At 40.3% G+C, this 18,007-nt stretch overlaps 1 protein-coding gene across 2 annotated transcripts in view; it reads right to left on the reverse strand.

Annotated features, from left to right (window-relative positions):
* The window catches only part of IA-2 (tyrosine phosphatase IA-2), a 619,991-nt gene that overhangs the window by 440,405 nt on the left and 161,579 nt on the right, over positions 1-18,007 (reverse strand). For both annotated transcript variants that reach the window (XM_083120601.1, XM_083120600.1), the window contains exon 2: positions 7,435-7,488. In XM_083120601.1, coding sequence (XP_082976727.1) covers positions 7,435-7,488 — 54 coding nt within the window. The remainder of the gene's footprint in view (positions 1-7,434; positions 7,489-18,007) is intronic.

The raw sequence follows: 18,007 nt of genomic DNA on the forward strand, positions 1-18,007 counted from the left end.
CAGGTTCGATACCCGATGGAAGCACAAGAGGTTCGCATTCCAATTTAAACTGTAGGTCCAATCCCGATTATCCTTCCTTTGCAAAAGGTGGACATAAAACTCAAACTCTACCTCTCTATGATAACCGGAACTACAACGAGGCAATGAAATAAATTATCAAATATAATGTCATGTGACACAGGACGTTGCCAAATACGCAGAAAGGGAAGTACAATGAGAAAAATACAAGTACCAGGATTAGAATCTAGGATTTAGGGCTTCGTAACCCACTACAAACTGTCCGCAATAGAGGTCTGCGAGAATAAAGCAAGTACCTTCAATCCCTTTTTAATTTACTTCATTATTATAATAAACATTCACTTTTCGTTGCGTTACCTGTGTACGTTTGAAATTATTTTGATTCATTTTATGCAGAGAGAGGCTAATCGGGACGGCACATACAGCTTAAAGTGCCATCCGAACCACTATATGCCTCCGCTGGGTATGAAACCCGGCACCGCTTGGCTGCAAGGTGACGACGTCACCACTAATGACGTCACAAATTCGTCATGAAAATTCTCCTGCATTAATGAAGAAGGTTGTTTTAAGCCAAATTTGTGCCCAAATATGTTGATAGGGACCGGACCTTCAGTTTAAATTTGAGTCGAAACGGCTATGTGCCTCATCTGGGATAGATTCAGGATCCATTGATATATAAGGTGACGACATTACCACTACGATATCGGTGACTATTGATGCCACAAGGTCGTCATGAAAATTCTGATGTGCACTAGGCTAATCGGGACTGTATGTACAATTTAAAGTGAGACCAAAACCACTATGTGCCTTCACCGGGGATAGAATCAGTATTCCCTGGATTCCAAGACGGCGACATTGACGCGCCATCAGGAAGGCTTGTATTTCCTAATCATTTTTGCATCACCCGATACTTGGTAAAAATTTGTTGTAAGTTCTCTCTCTACTGGAGATCGAACCTGGGCCCCCTGGATTGCAAAGAGGCTTAGTATTTGCCCAAATCATTGTTTTCCTGTCCATAGTGAAAAGTCATTTTCGACTGGGGAAATATTTGAAAACACTAGATTGGCACCCGATCATTTCCTTCGCAACTTAACGCCAGCTAGCAATATCTATTGACCTCTTCGGTTTCCAAGGGAACCGTACATTAGCGCTGTGCGTCAACACCTCCCGCCGCGGCTTAGCAACGCTCTGCTCGCATGTAGCATAGCAACCTCATAACGGGAACATACACAGCGATATGAATCGAAACAACTTTTTTTGGGGCGGGGAAGTAAATAACCTCGTTCTAGGAAGTACCAGGATAAAACGTTTCAGAGAAAAACCTGTTTCCTCAAAGAGAGAAAGAGAAATCAAACATGTTGTTAGAAGGTTTGAAAAAAATTGAACTAAAAATCATGACGATTGAGATTATTTCCTGGAAACCAAGAATATTTCATTAAATTTATTCTCAGTGGTAGACTTAGGCATTTCTTCCACTCAACAATTCTTACATCATCAGCAAAACTATCATACTAGAATTGCATCGAAAGAGAGCGGAGAAAATATTGTTTGCAATTCTTATCAGTTGTTGTTGTTGTTGTTGAGTTGGTGTTTTAAGTCCAGTTTATGCACAGTAAGGCTAATCGGGACTGGACCTACAGTTTAAAGTGGAATCCAAACCACTATGTGCCTCCACCGGGTATCGAACCCGGGACACCTTGATTACAAGGCGACGACGCTATCGGAAATCCTTCATAGTGCCAGAACGTCTACAATGAGGTGACAGCCACCTACAGAAGTAGGATGCATGGACGTTCGCAGGATTTTTTCCAGGGAGGGGTAAGAAAGGTAATTTTTCCAGGAGGGGGGGCAAATAAGTAACATTTTCCCCCAAAAGAGTGTTGTTCCCTAAAAAAAAACATTGCTTAAATTTGAATTTATGGTGTTCATGCAATAATTAACACATATTATTTTGGCTAAAATGAAATTTTATGTGTGTGAAATACATAATTCTTGGTTGACTTTCATTTTCCAGGGGGTGGCCACGGCCCCCCCTTGTCCCCCCTTCCGAACGCTCATGGTAGGATTGCCAAAAAATTAGAATATCCGGATTTCAAATTATCCAATATCCGTTTAGGATATAACGGATAATCCGAATATCTGAGGGAAATTCGGATATCCGAATAATCCGAATACTAAGGATATCCGTATAGTACAGATTTTATGAAGGATTTGTAGAATATCCGTACTGTGAAATACGAACATAAGGAATAAAATAATATATGGATAGCCCGTAAACACGGACAAAAGAAACATATCCGGATAATGAACACACAGCACATACGGATAATTGCGATATCGGATAATTTGGTTAATCCGAATATCCGAATAATCCGAACAATTCTTCCGTATAAAATTTTATTCGAATTTAGCATTCCCTATCCAAAAAATATAATTTTCCATCTCCTCAGCAATTTTTAGATCAATCCAAATTTTAATCCATTGCAAAATTATCGATTTGAAGAGAACTGCAATACTATCGTCAACATTTCCATACGATAATGTTTCTTAGGAATCGGCGCGCTAACTGCTCTATGGTGACTCTTCGATGACGGACTCGTATTAAGCGCCTTGTACACGATCAAATTAATCATGAACAAGTCGCTGAATTGAACGCAATTGAAAGTCGTTGAACAGCGTTCCTATTGGAAATCTTGAATGGTCTCAGATTGCTCATGTACACGATCATAGAAAAATTGGACAAGTTCACATCTGACCAAAAGGTGGCAGTGTGTACGGTATGGAAAGAAAGAAATAGATTATTGATTAGCCGTAACAGAGATAATTTTAATTCCAAAGGAAGAAGCTGGACATATTAGAAACTCGATAGAAGTGTGATGTTGCTGTATCTTCTAGAGTCCGCTTCAGACGAAAGCATTTCCTTTAACATTTTTGCTAGCATAAATGCTAAATAAATGCTTCCAAAAATCTTATAGCAGATAGTACGTACTTTACACGAAAGCATTTCATGGAACATTTTGGTTAGCTTTTGCGATTACAATGTATAATGCATACAGCACGAAAGACACATCGAGTTACACCATCTATGCTGAGTGCGCGGTGTTTACAATTGAAGAAAATAAAATATTCTTCCATACGTGTACAGTAAACGATGTAAAGTATATATGCGCCATTCCTTTGTACCTAAAACCATTTAATACGAAACGTTTTTCCTCTCGGTTGAATAGTTATCGTCGTTTAAAAATATGAAGTGGTACATTGTTTACATCTCTCCCGGTCGCCATTACAACTGCATTCGTGACCTAGAAGTTGCTTTTCGATAATCGATTTCAATAGCATGTGCTCTGATTGGTCGACAGCCAGGCTTCGATCGCGTTAATTAGAACCATTCCTAAATAGAAATTCTTTGACCGAACCTTGGATCCAATGAGAAAAATGACGTTGTCTCTGACGTCATTTTCTTTTAAGCGATCAACGCAAGGACTTGTTCATGATTTATTTGATCGTGTGCAAGGCGCTTTAGGGAGGTCGTAGTTCAAATTCCGATGTCACCATATTGAAGTTTCTTTGTGGTTATCCTTAGTCACTTCTGGCGAATACTGGGATGTTATCTTTAAGGAGCAGATTTTTTGGTAAAACCTTTTTTGTTTTTGTTTTGTTTCGGAAGTTGGCCATACTTAATAGATGTTCCGACCATATGGCTGCAACGTAATCTGGGAAGTCTTATTTCTCATAATGCATAATTTTACCTCTAGCACAAAGAATACATATTTCTAGGGGATGAACATAAAATGTACACACTGTAGACATTCCAGATAGAATAAATTCTGAATTCTTTGTGTAAATTAATATATTGGAGTAATGTATAAAATAAATTAAATACGCGATAAATTAGTAAATCACTATCCTATTCGGTATTCCACAACACACCAGTCACTACTGCTACAGAGCGTACAATGCTGCTGTACTACTGACCTACAGTTTAAAGTGAGATCCGAACCACTATGTCTCCACCGGGTATCGAGCCCGTGCACATTGAGTACAAGGTCCCGATGTAGGTGAAATCGATGGTGTAAGTGTGCATGACATTCCGCAATTCAAATATGCACGTCTGAGTACGTGTGATGTAGAAAGGTTGTTTTCACAATGCAAGTCATTGTTCAGAATTATTTGGCGTGCCTTTTGAGCGGACAATTTGGAAATGTACTTTGTTTTCATTTTCTGTAAATACCTACATGCAAGAAGCACTAACTTCCTGCTGTTATTTGTGAGTGTATATTTGTCTGACAGAATTTTGAATGATTTTTTTTTTACTTTTATTCATATTTTTGCTGATTTTAGGACATAAATAATAAATATTTTAAAGTCTATTAGCCCATAAAAATCCGCTCACTAGTTACCTTGAACGAACGCTCCGCACCACGTCGGCGCATTAAAGGAAAGGGTGTAGAAGATATCCTTCCGAAACGTCTACAAGGCAATCACACCTCCTGGGAATCGAAAACTAACTCAGCATCCTTTCCTACGACGCATAAACTTAACAATAAATAAATCATGAGAGTAAATGGCAATCCTCCACTTCCTTGACTAAAATTAAGCTATCACCGACGGACGACATTGCACTTTTGTAGCACTTCCCTGTTAATGATCACCACAGCAGCACTGATACATTCCCTGAGTTCTACCAGCACTGTTGACAGTGGGGGAAGGAGGGGGCGGTTGTTTTTGGTATTCTCTTCTGAATGCACACTGCAGTAACAGATGAACACATCGAATATTCCAACACACAAATGTTTTTCTCTGCATTGTTGCCATCTTGTAACAACACTACACTCATGCTTCCACCTGGTGTGTCACATGAAAACTTGGCGACTTTCCGCTCACCCAACATATCAATCATTATTGTGTGTAATGCCCACGGGCGACAACGTCTAAAACTAAAAATGAACCCAAAATGCATCTAGCGGACGAGAACTAGAAAAAAATGATCCTTCACTAGCCAAAGCCATTGATCTACGTCAACATGGCGTTAAAACTAGTGACATAAGCAATCGGCGTTAATTAATTCACCCAATCAACAATTATATTAACATGAAAAAATATCAACTGTAAACATAGTATACGTACCTATCACCTAATCGACTTAGCGAAACATAATACTTGATTGTATTCCAATTATTTTTTTGTGTGAATGTTCGCCTATCCTAACAATTCCTAACCTACAATTCTCCTTAGGTCAAACAATGCATATCTGCTTAGGTTAGGAGGTGCAGGTTTAGAGCATAGGAAACCTTACACAAATTAAAAAGTTATTGAGAAATCTTTGGATTTCTTACCGAGAGGATCACCCTGTATTTTTTGTTTACGATTTTTGTACCCTTTTCTTCTTCGGGTAGTCTTAACCTCGACGTTCTAACTTTAATTTCTCATTAAGTATACTTTACTTGCAGGCACCGCAAGTAAGAAATCTTCGGATGATTATCCGCAAGGAAAATATGGCTTCTCCCCCAACTTGTTTTCATTACGACCCTCCCCAATTACACGTCGGCTTTAACGTGTCGCAAAGTCCGTCGTTCCCGCAACACTGAAAGTCTTCCATAAGCATGAGATGAGGCTGCTGTGTTCTGAACATAAAATACCCATTAAGATGTTCCCCTGAGCTCAGGTACACTCCAGAGGCTGACGACAGAGCATCTTCATTACCCACATCCTCGCCATCGGCACATGAATGTATTCCCTGCTCAGGTATATAAACACCACGCTGCATGAAAATACACTAAAGTAGAACGATTTGAAGGGGAGATAAACTAGATATTATGCCACCAAGATATTTGTAGTCTCGGAAAAAGTTAATATCCAACGGGACCCCCCTCTCCTTGCTTTTAACTACGATATTTACCCTGGTGCTATTAGGAAAAGCTTTGCCTCTAGTGTTGACATTATGTTGCTAATTTCATAGCTGTCTTTTTTGTGCTGTTATATCATCACAAACGCAGCCTTTGTCCCCAAATTTTCCGGACAGATTGTTTTTCTTTAGTATAATAAATTAACAAGGATGAAACTTGCTATGTTGTGCCTTCGAAGTTTCCTCCAAGGCACTCTGAAACTTCTCTTCTTGAATGGAGGTAAGTTGATGTTGGATAGCCATGTTAATGGCTTCTTTTCATGGGCAGTTTCAGAACAGATGAGGCGAGTACGGGATGAGGAAGCAATGCTTATCACTTTAGTAGCCCAACTTGAGTTGATCTATTGTGTTTTCTACGAGAGCTGTTCAACAAAGACAGACTGATTTTTTCTCCAACTATTTATTACTCTGTTTCAATGTTGACATCATCTATTTCAAAGTAGTCCCCACCCACTTCAATGAATTTACGACAACGTTTCTGCCAATCCTCAAACACACGGCGTAATTTTATAGCCGCATACTGCTCGTGTCGCGTCACCTCCATTTTTGTAAGGCGAAACGCAAACAACACTCAAATAAATGAATGAACAGTTTGACCAACTGAAGACACGTACGCTGCTGCCATGTACAGATATTATGTACGAAAACCCACTCCGTTCAAATATGGTAATTAGAAAATATAACGGAACTTAAGAAAAAAACAGTCTCAGTCTTTGTTGACAGCCCCCGTACTATATCTCCTTTAATTCGCTTTAATTTCCTTCACTAAATTTGATTTTTCTGTTATATGCCCAGCATCGTGATCACAATTGGAAAGCTACTTGAAAAACGATTGACTTTGGTCTCAAACAGACAAAGCAGTGCCATAAGACTCGAAGTGATGGCTTATGACCGCAGCCTTGCAACCACTAGAAGCACTCAACTTTTCGCTTTTCAAAAGCCAAGATTATGTTTCATCCAGCGTTGCACAGACCACGCAGGCATTGAATTTACCAAATCAAATAAAACATTTTTGAAAATCAGACACGTTTTAGAAATCTGTTATGTAAAATTGTGTAAGTCACTTTATCGCACGTAATTTTACTTCTTGTTGTTGTATTCTATTGTTTGTACATTTCAATGTAAAGTGGCCAATGCTGTATCTGGAATACTCTGTTAAATAAATAAGTAAAGCAGCCACGTTGAGTGGCATGTCACATGCACCATCTGAGAGATTCCCACACAGCTGTCATTCGAAAAACCAATATCTTTACGTATATTTCTATACATTAACTGCATTCTTACAACGGGCAGAGATTTGGATCCCTGACTAATCTCTTCGGCATGATGACATATGTTCTACATGAAACTTTGACAAAATCAGATTGTAGTGTTTAAATGTTAATACATAAAAACACTATTTTACAGTATTATTTAAAGCTTTATCTATAGATAAATAAATAAAGATTATTTATATTTATAGCAAACCATAAAATGTACAAAAGCCTTCAAAAAAGAAAGAGAAAACTCACCATCGAAGCACCATTCGTACTCGTCATCGCAAAGTCGATCACTGAAGAGACAACCTGGAAGGAAATGAAATAAGAATGTAATCACTTGGTATGATAAGAACAGATACTCTAACAGAATTCTTGCCGAAATAGAGAATAATCATGGATAGAATAGTTTTACTTTAATCTGTGACATGTGGGCAAATCTGTTCATAACCTGTTGCATTAAGAAAAAAATTGAAAATTCACGAGTGCACATAAAATATACATTGAAACGACTAACATAATTAAAAATCTTAGTATAAATATAATAGTTGGTAGTTCATATTAATTTAGATTACATTACTTTCTAGCTCTTAGCTCAATTATAGATATTTCTCTCTAGTACAAAATCTTTAAAAACTACTGGACAATTGATAACATTATAATTTTGAACTTTTTGTCTCTCCTGAACATTATTTTAATTGTGAATAGAAAATAGAGCCCGTGGCTCTACAGCCCGTAAGGGCCTTGGCCGTTATAGCAGATTTTTATGACCGGGTTACGCTACTCACTCGTAGCTCCCCAAAGGGGTCCCAGTTTCGATACCCGGTGGAGGCACATAGTGGTTCGGATACCACTTTAAACTCTAGGTCCAGGCCCGATTACCCTTACTGTGCATAAAGTGGACTTAAAACACCAAATCAATCAATGAATCAATCGTAGCTCCCCAATTTCCTCACGATGGTGGGTTTCCACCTGTCCTGTGCACAGACCGAAAACTCAGAGACTGAACCAGGCGGACTCGAACCCATGCCGTCCCGCAGTCGGAGCCCAAAGCACTACGCCTTAGACCGCACGGAGGAGGATAATTGTGAATATATCAAAGATACTTATAAGAATTTGATATTTTATCTATTGCCTAGATGAACCAGTTAGTAGAAGATGTATAGAAAATTTTGGACAAATACTACATTATATTTGTCAAATGGTATATTAGATATTAATGACCTCTGAAACTTGGAGTTTGCATTAAACATTCCACTTAAACTTAAAAGGTGATTTGTGTGTGTACGTTCAGTCATATTTGTCGGACAAAACGAAATATCAAACTAAATGTGCTACATGACCATATTATGGCAGCTTTGTTTATTAGAGGGTCCTAAAACATAAGATCATGTACTAATTACTGCTATCTTATTACACTTGATACATTGCTTTCGTCCATATTAATTTTTCTCGGAAATAATTTAAATGGATATTAATGTTGTGACACTTCTAACTCGTCAGTGAGCTTCGAGATGTTAGAAAAGACATCATGCTCATGATGACAGTAAAAAAATACACCATATAAAAATTATATTCTTCACGCGAACAGACATAATTGTCCGCTATATTGAGTAACAAATCAGGTGTATCATACTGTTATACACCGTGTGTGTGTGTGCGCGTGTATGTGTAATGCTTGTGTGAATGTATATGTATGTAGCATTGCTTTATATCCACATTATTCCTTCACCTTTGAATGTAGCGGGTTAGGGGGTCCGGAACTCCCTCCCCGACCCCCCCCCCCCCTAGTTATGTCTATGCTCCAATTGCTAGAACACTCCATCTTGACTGTGTCACATTGAAACAACCAGAACGCTGTCTCGCTACAGCGCCTTGAATAACGTAGTGTGGAAAACGGCCCAAGAAACTGGTTCCAGAGACGGATGAGAAACATAGATGGCAGTGCGATCAATGTCGGTGCTAATTTTCTTATGAAAGTAATGCGGCTTTGTTAGTTTTTGGAATATATTATGTAGATTTGTTTGTCTTGAAAGGCGGCACGTGAATTGATGGAAACACTTATATTTGTGGAGTGATTTGCAGTCACGAAATGACATTAATTTGGAAAGAAAAGTAAAATAAAATTAATAAATAAATAGAATGCATAACACAAGAAGAAACATCGCAAAGTGATTCCGGACGTCAGGTGTTGGATTGTGTACTAGAGTTATATTTTTCTATGTTATTAGAATATAAATAGTATCCTGAGAAATATTTCATACCGAGGTGACAATCCACAAGTGTCAATTGGAAGCGAGCAGTCCGTAATCAATGCAGCCTTTCGAACCGTAGGGACCCAAGCTCTGACTGCACCGTTTCCTCAAGGAGATTTTACACCACACGCGACACGCGACAAACGATACGAGGATTTCACACCAAAGCGACACGGGTCCTTCGGTCCAAGGCAACTTTCACACCGAAGCGATACATGTTGCTTGGAAACGAGCCTATCAAGAGCAACATTTCACATCGTAGCGGCATGACGGGAAGCACAGGCCAGCGTTCCGTTGGTGAAATCCTCAAGCGATAAATGTCGCGTGCCCCTTGTCGCTTTGGTGCACAATCTCCCTAAAGCAAGACACTCATTGCATCGCGCATGCGCGAACATCAAACCACGGTAACATGTTTCAAGCTATTGAGGAAATGGCCCAGTTTGAGCGACGCACAAGCGACAAAGTGACACGTGTGACTTATCATGTCGCCTAGATCTGTTGTAATGTGCGGTTTTTCGTGTCGCCTATCTGTTGTTCGCACAATTAGCAGCGAACGCTTGCCAATAGACTGAAGGCACCATGTCGCTTGTCACTTAGTTGGGAACTCCCCCTGTAGCAAGTCGCTTCGGTCTGAGCACCCTTCCTTTAAGGAGCTTTCCGACCGAAGTAACAAGTAGCATGCGAATACGCCATATGAACGTGTCGTTTGCTGTTTGGACCCTCATGTCCAATCAAAGTAAGTATATAATATAGTTGAGAAAGTAGCGCAGTCTTCCCTCCCGAAGCTGAAAAAAGAGGGTCGTGGGCGTTCCCAACCCTGACGTCACTCACGGGACAGAAGTGACGCTGTCACTGACCATTCCGCTTGTTATAGGATCTGCATTTGTGCGAGGGAGCGTGAAAGTACTTTGTGTTTCATTTTTCTGTAGCTTGTGTGATAGTGGAGTTGTTTTTTTTCAACAACAGTAACACTTCAGGAAGATGCCGCGCAATTGTGCTGTTGCTTCGTGTCCGAACAACGCAAGAAATACAGTAGATTGATTGATTGATTGATATACTTTATTTTACTTCGCTTTTTGTGCCACTTTTGGCTAATTTGCGAAGATGAGGATGAGTGATGACATGATGAAATTGATGAATGGACACTCACAAACATCCATGCTCAGGCCGAGATTCGAACCCGGGACCTCTTGCGTCATAGAGCGATGTGCTAACCACTCCGCCACGGGGGGCCGGCAAAAATACAGTACGTGTAAGCTATTTTTCGTTTCCAAATGATCCGATTACGTACAAAATGTGGGTTTCAAAGTGTAAGAGATTAGATCCTGTTAACACCAAAACAGCTGGATGCCGATTACACGAAACTTAAAAGCAGAACTGCTGAGCATTACGTGTAGACCGCAGCTTAACAAAAACGCTGTACCAAGTTTAAATTTGCCTGGTTATATGATGAATTGTAGTGTGCAACAGCCAAATTACATAATTGATCGAAGTCGACGTGTCAATAAACGTCAGATTCGAAAGCGAGCAGCCTCCCCGATGGCGCAGTGGTAGCGTCATCGCCTTGTAATCAAGGGTTCAATACCCGGTGGTTCGGATCCCACTTTAAAAACTGTAGGTTCAGCCTTTCTGTGCATAAAGTGGACTTAAAACAACAATTCAATCAAATTCAATCGAAAGCGAGCAGTGGGAATACTTGAAGAGTTATCTCCTCGCAAAATAATTTACATGCCACATAACTCAGAGACTTTGAGTACTGGAAATATACTCAATACACTCAATCTCCAACAAAATAGTGAGTTGGAAACTCTGAAAAAGAAATGAAAATGTGCTGAAGAACAAATGAAGAAACTGCAGACACTACAGGATGAAAGTGCTAAAAAAGTAAACAAAGTAAAGGAACAATGCAATCGTATATTACATAAAGTGAAGAATTTACAAATTAGCAATAAAAGTTTGAGGCAACAGTTAGTAAAACTTCACAAATCAAAGCAATCTGCTTTCAACGTGACTAAGAAAATAAGGGAAATTCTTCGACCAGTGTTTTCCTCCAACCAAATCGAATGTCTTCTTAGTCACAAAAGCAGACCGAAACTGTTGTCAAGAAGTGGTATTGTAAGTGCATTAGCACAAGAAAAGCTTTAACCTACATGTATAAACCTACTGAAGATTTTTCAAATCGTTGAGCAAATGGAAAATGACTTTTGTTTATACAATTCTCCTGCAGATTTAAGCCGGAAATGTTGAGTAATGGAAGCAATGAGATCATTATTACTTTCCATGTTCCTACGATAAAGAAGGAAATTATAGATCTCTTTGTCAAAACTCGGACATAAATTCGTATCAGGCATTTAAATTCGAAAATTAAACAAAATCGAAGTCAGGTCAAGAAAGGTAAAAAACTGTTTTTGTCTAATTGATGCCAACCTGAACCTGTAGTCAGGCATGGCTGTCTTTGGAGGGGAAAGCTTATAATTTTGTTTACATTAATGTATATTTGACTTTGAGAACAAATGAGAAACATGTATTCAATATTTTGTGTGTGTTGACGCTTCACAGGATATAAAAATTCATCTATCCAGGCTCTCAATGAAGCGTGAACAGAGCGTGAAGTGTAATAACAAGAGTGTTGGGATTATTTATGTCTGCTACATGTGTACTTTTTGTCTATTTCCTGGCGTCTTGTTAATGCTTCTTTCCTGGGCATGGTAAGTCACATTTATCAATTAATTTTAACTTATGCAGGGTAGTACATTTTCTTTCTCGTTTGTGTTTACATTTTGGTAAGTAGCACCGCTTTTCTGCAACTTTTGGATTATGAAACATGCAGTTGTACTGTCTCTGCTCCAGTGATTTATCCACCAACTTCGCCCTAACACCCAACATGATTTTTAAAAAAGGACACATTTGTGGTCATTTTGGCTCTGAGTATACCTTTTCACCAGGCACGTATCTAGAAATATGTTTCGGGGGAGGGGGGGGGGGGGTTCGAACCAAGTGTCTCAGGAACAATAATAATATTAATGATTATATTAAAATAATTATAAATCAAATTAATACTAATGACAATACATTAATAAATATTATATTATTTTTACACGATTAGGTAAAAAGACTGTATAAGAATAGAGATATAACAGCACATATTTATTACGTACCTTACCTGTAGTTAAGATCGGAATAACTACATAAAAACAAGTGCCCTGACAAATGAAATTAATGTCAAATAGATGAATAATTGAATATTTATCGAATATCCTTGCCTTGTACAAAGTTCAGAGGAAATTACAACAAATGCTAAACGAGTATATTTTCATTATTTAATTTTCGTACTTAATAAGTATTTCGGGTGTATGTGTGTGTGTGTGTGTGTGTGTGGCGGGGGGTTGGACCCCCTAAATACGTCCTTCGTGTCCTTCATAGCCTATGATTCCAATATAATCCGTGACTTCCAATAAGTTCAGAGGGAATTATACAACAACTGATAAACGAATATATTTTTCATTATTTAATGTAAGTACTTGATAAATTTTTCGGTGGGTCCGGACTCCCTGGACCCCTCCTAAATACGTCCTTGCTTTGCACCCTCATTCACCCCTCAAATAGAAAATTATGAATAAGCCTCTGCTCCACCCCCGAACCGGCTTTTCCGCTTTTCATTACATGTTAATTCTATTGATAGTTAACCTTCAGCGATACAGTTTACTAGATATACTCTGCTCCTCTATACATATACAGGGTGGCTCAATAAGTCACTTAACACCCTCAGTACAAGGCCACTGCGGCATGGAATTTGAAATGGGCGATGACCAATCGTTATCTGGCCAAGGGGGAACCACATTGACGCCACCCACACGGTCGGCGGCCATCTTGATGTCCGCCATCTTGAATTCAACTTCAGAATTTTAAATGGGAAGGGAGTCGTGCGACATATTAAAATGAGCTAGAATTTTACGAGAAATGCAATGGTGAAGGTTTTTTCGACGTATCTTTAACCAGTAAAAAGTTATGACTGAATTCTTGTACCAATTTGCTCCTTTTCGAGGTGTTAGAAAAATGCCTTAAAATTTGTTTAGCGCTTCGGTAATGCATCGAGATCAAAGTGACGTCTATGGAGAGACGTTCGCATGCCATTGCACATTATTTTAATCGGATACATTTATGAAGAGCTGTGCATTATGAATGGTTGTCGCGAACAATTTACAGTGTGACGCTTCCATTGAATTAAAAGTCCTTCACAGTGACAAGGCTAATGTTTATGTTCATAAGGAAGTTCATAAACAGAATATTCGATGATTTTTATCTGATAACCTATTTTCGACAGATCAAACCTGAATGGTTAGCGTTGGTACGTTAATGGTGTGGCGTGCTGTGTGGAACACGATTGGTTAGTCAATTTTCCATCAACGGAACCTTAAATGCTTAGGGCTACTTGGATTTGTTAAATAAAAAGTTTTTTTCATCCTTGCTTATGGAAGAAGGTACTTTTTACAGAGTTTTTTCAATAGGGAAGAACACCAGAACACTTATGGGAACGTTATGAACCAGTTTTTGTCCAAAGTTAGTTATCAGATGACAAGGGTCACATATTCTGTGATTTCTGCATTTTTCTAACACCTCGAAAAGGAGCAAATTGGTACAAGAATTCAGTCATAACTTTTTACTGGTTAAAGATACGTCGAAAAAACCTTCACCATTGCATTTCTCGTGAAATTCTAGCCCATTTTAATATGTCGCACGACCCCCTTCCCATTTAAAATTCTGAAGTTGAATTCAAGATGGCGGACATCAAGATGGCCGCCGACCGTGTGGGTGGCGTCAATGTGGTTCCCCCTTGGCCTGATAACGATTGGTCATCACCATTTCCATGTTGCGCGCTGCAGTGGCCTTGTACTGGGGGTGTTAAGTGACTTATTGAGCCACCCTGTACATTTACTTACACACACACGTCAGAACATTCATTCGATTTTTAAAACAAATTTCTTTTCAAAAACACGGAAGAAGTGTGAATTCCTATACCGTTGCTGGCAGGGAGTCGTAACGTAACGAAATGGAACGGTATTTTCAATTACGGTTTCCGTTACGTTACAACCAGAAACAGAATAACTTTTTTCGTGAACAGAAACGTTACCTCAGGTATATGAACATTACGTTACAGGTGTGCATAACGGTACCGAACCATAACTGATCTGTAAATCAGTAGGTCGTTAGGTGACGCTTTAACGTTACATCCATTGCCGGCAACCAGTAACGTTACAGGGTAAGAAACAAGTTTGTCACGTATTGACTAGTAACTTTAGTGTGTATGGAAAGTGGTAGTAACGTTACAATTAACCAGTAACTTAATTGAGGCCACGACTGTAAAAACGTTACACTCCTTGCTTCAAAGCAACAACGTTATTGATAGCTGGTATCATACAGACGTTCCGATGTGCAATACCGTGTCCGATGCCGTGTTCCGGATAGAATAACATAGGTCTCTCGTATAATTGTGCTCGTTACTTTTGTAACGTTACAGTTCTTTTCCTCCACAAAAGTCTGTTTCGAAAAAGTGATACACATATCCGTTACGAATAGCAAATACCGTTATCGAAGGCGTGTTCGAAGCAGGGTTTCGAAGCGGAGTGCGGAGCGTACTAAAGGAGCGCTCCGGAGCGATTTCGAAGCGTCAGTTCTACTCCGCTCCTCGCTCCGGAGCGGAGCGTGGGACGACAGCACTCCGCTCCGGAGCGGAGTGGTTACTTATTTTTACATGCACGATCCGATCCGGAGCGGGGCGAGATACAATAGTGCTCTGATCCGCAATCGGAGCATTTGAAGTGCAAGCTCATATCCGGTGAGATAGTTATTTTTATATATGAATGGTGTAACCGCAACTGCTGGTCTAGTCGGTAGGGCGTCTGACTGCAACGCTGGAGACCAGGGTTTGAATCCCGCGGTGGATGATCTAACTTCGAAATTATTCCGGCCTTGTCCCAGCATATAGCGGCTCCTGGGCTAACCCAGACTCAAATAAATGGATAACTAGGGGAAACCCTCGGGGGGGGGGGGGGGGTAAAGGTGGCCGGAGCGTGGTGCTGATCACATCACCTCCAAATGGCCGAGCGAGATTGGGAATGTGTCGGGCCCTACCCCCACATCAATGGTTATCTCAACGCTTCACGACTCCAGTCTGGGAATTGGAGTTCTCTGTGATTGACCCTTCTTCAATTTCATCATATCTCATCCTTATCTTAATTTGGATATGAACCCGTTCAAGCAATCAGTGTTGCGGGATTGTACGTTTGCTTATGCTACCTCCCCCACACGACAGCCCTGTTTGTTTTCGTGTTCTGCGCTTCTTGTGTAGGTGACTGACGTCAGTGCTACCGGCTAGCGGATTGGCCTTGTTGTTCCCCTTTCAAGAGGAAAGGTGGAGGAAACTGGCGCGTAGTGTCTTGCTCGCTCCTTGGCAGGTGCATTGCGTCATGACTTCTGCTGTTGTACGTACTTGGCAGACAGATCGTTGCCTTTTCGAGGGAGATGCAGCGTTGCCAATCGTATTAAAAGTGTGCTACACCGACTCTGGCTTACGCGTATTGTTACTTTCTTAAAGAGACGTTTTAAAATATGTGTTCTCTTCTAAAAGTATGTTCATAGTATGTGTGCCTGTGAACTTTGATTTATGGGCATTTAAAATATTTTTTTAACACGGATGGAGGGATCCTTCCGAAACAGTCTCGGTTAGTGGAATTATAAGCTGTCTACAATTATTGCAAACAATGTACAACAACGACAAATAAAATCTTTAATCGTTAGTTCCATGCATCTGAAACCTTGGTAATCATTGAAGGTCTATAGTAGAACTAACTAATTAATTGATTGATTTGCTTTATTTTACTTCGCTTCTTGTGCCACTTTTGGCTAATTTGCGAAGATGAGAATGAGTGATGATATGATGAACTTGATGAATGGACACTCACAAACATCCATGCCCAGCCGGTATTCGAACCCGGAACCCCTGGCGTCATAGCGCGATGTGCTAACCACTCGGCCACAGGGTCGGGCTCGTTTTACATGTCACCCCCTTCCCACCCCAGGGGTGCCAGGAGTGTCTTGGAATTGAACGGCATTGAGAGTGTCATTATTAATCTTAGCGACCCCGAAAACTATTGATTCCACACTAATATCGGTCGTTTTTTATTATTTTTACATGTCGCCCCCTTCTCACCCCACCCCTAGGGTTGCCAGGGGTGTTTTGGAGTTGAACGGCATTGGGAGTATCACTATTCATCTTAACGACCCCGAAAACTATGGATTCCACACTAATATCGGTCGTTTTACATGTCAACCCTTCCCACCCTCACCCCTAGGGGTGCCAGAGATGTCTTACACAGTATTTCTTTCGAGATTGCAAGTGATACGTGTTCCAAGTTTGGTTGAAATCGTTCCAGGCGTTCGAGAGTTATGCCGGAACAAACATACAGTGAAAATTAGCAACCTGAATTCCCAATTACTTTAAACTTTTATCTTTCGCTACATTCAAAGTATCATCATAACCAGCGCAAAGAAAGTTAGATATGGCAATCATGCACCAGCGAGTGTTTTGTTTTGCATGAACACCTGTCTGCCTGTCATCTTCCTCTGTACACGTTGTTTCGTCTTTCCTCTGCGTGCTCCTGGCGTTCGAAAGGTCAAATGGATTCTCTGCAGTAGTTTGACCAATGTTACTCGAACCAATATTCCGGAATAACTCACTTCTCCCACGGTGTGGACTGTAACGTCGGACCGATATGCCGAAGTGCTTAGCCCGAACCAGAAGTCGAACGGAAATGAGTTTTAGTCGCGATCCCTGGTGGCAGGAAATGAGAGTTCCATTCTCTCAACTTATAAAACACAGGTGGCACACCTGCTATTGAAATATATTGTCCCCAGAAGTAGTAGTAGAGTAGTAAAAGTGATAATGAAAATAGTAATAATAATAATAGTAATAATAATAATAGTAATAATAATAATAATATCGCTCTCTTCACGAAAACAGTCCAGTGAAGATCAAAGCTTCCCCTTGCCTTCTACACACCCCTGGTTCTCCAGGTTTTCCACACTTCTTCTACGCTTCACAGTTGACACATTGCGCGTTGTACGTATGCGGTTGATTGTGCCTTCCCTGGTGTCTTGTGTAAGGATTATTCCTTGCTTATTGGCAACACTGTAGGTGAGTGACGTGATCTTGACTGGACTGTTTCCGTGGCGTTAGCTTTAGTAATAATCAGTTTTATAACAACAATAACAGGCGATGTTCAAATGCCGTACAAATTCCACAAACAAAATTACTAATGTACTCGGAACCCTTGATCGTTAGTTTTCTGTATACACTCGTATTATCCAACCTCGGAGCGCTCCGGAGCGGAGTGGGCAAGTTCTTATAATCTCGCTCCGGAGCGGAGCGTCACACGGTATCGCTCCGCTCCGGAGCGGAGTGAACCATTCTATAAAATTTCGCTCCTCGCTCCGGAGCGGAGCGAGAAAATTTCCAACTTCCTCTGCTCCGATCCGGAGCGGAGCGTGTCAAGGTAGCGCTCCGCTCCAGAGCG

This window comes from Lepisma saccharinum, chromosome 4 (genome assembly GCF_977018435.1).
Source record: "Lepisma saccharinum chromosome 4, izLepSacc3.1, whole genome shotgun sequence".
Taxonomy (NCBI): Eukaryota; Metazoa; Arthropoda; class Insecta; order Zygentoma; family Lepismatidae; genus Lepisma; species Lepisma saccharinum.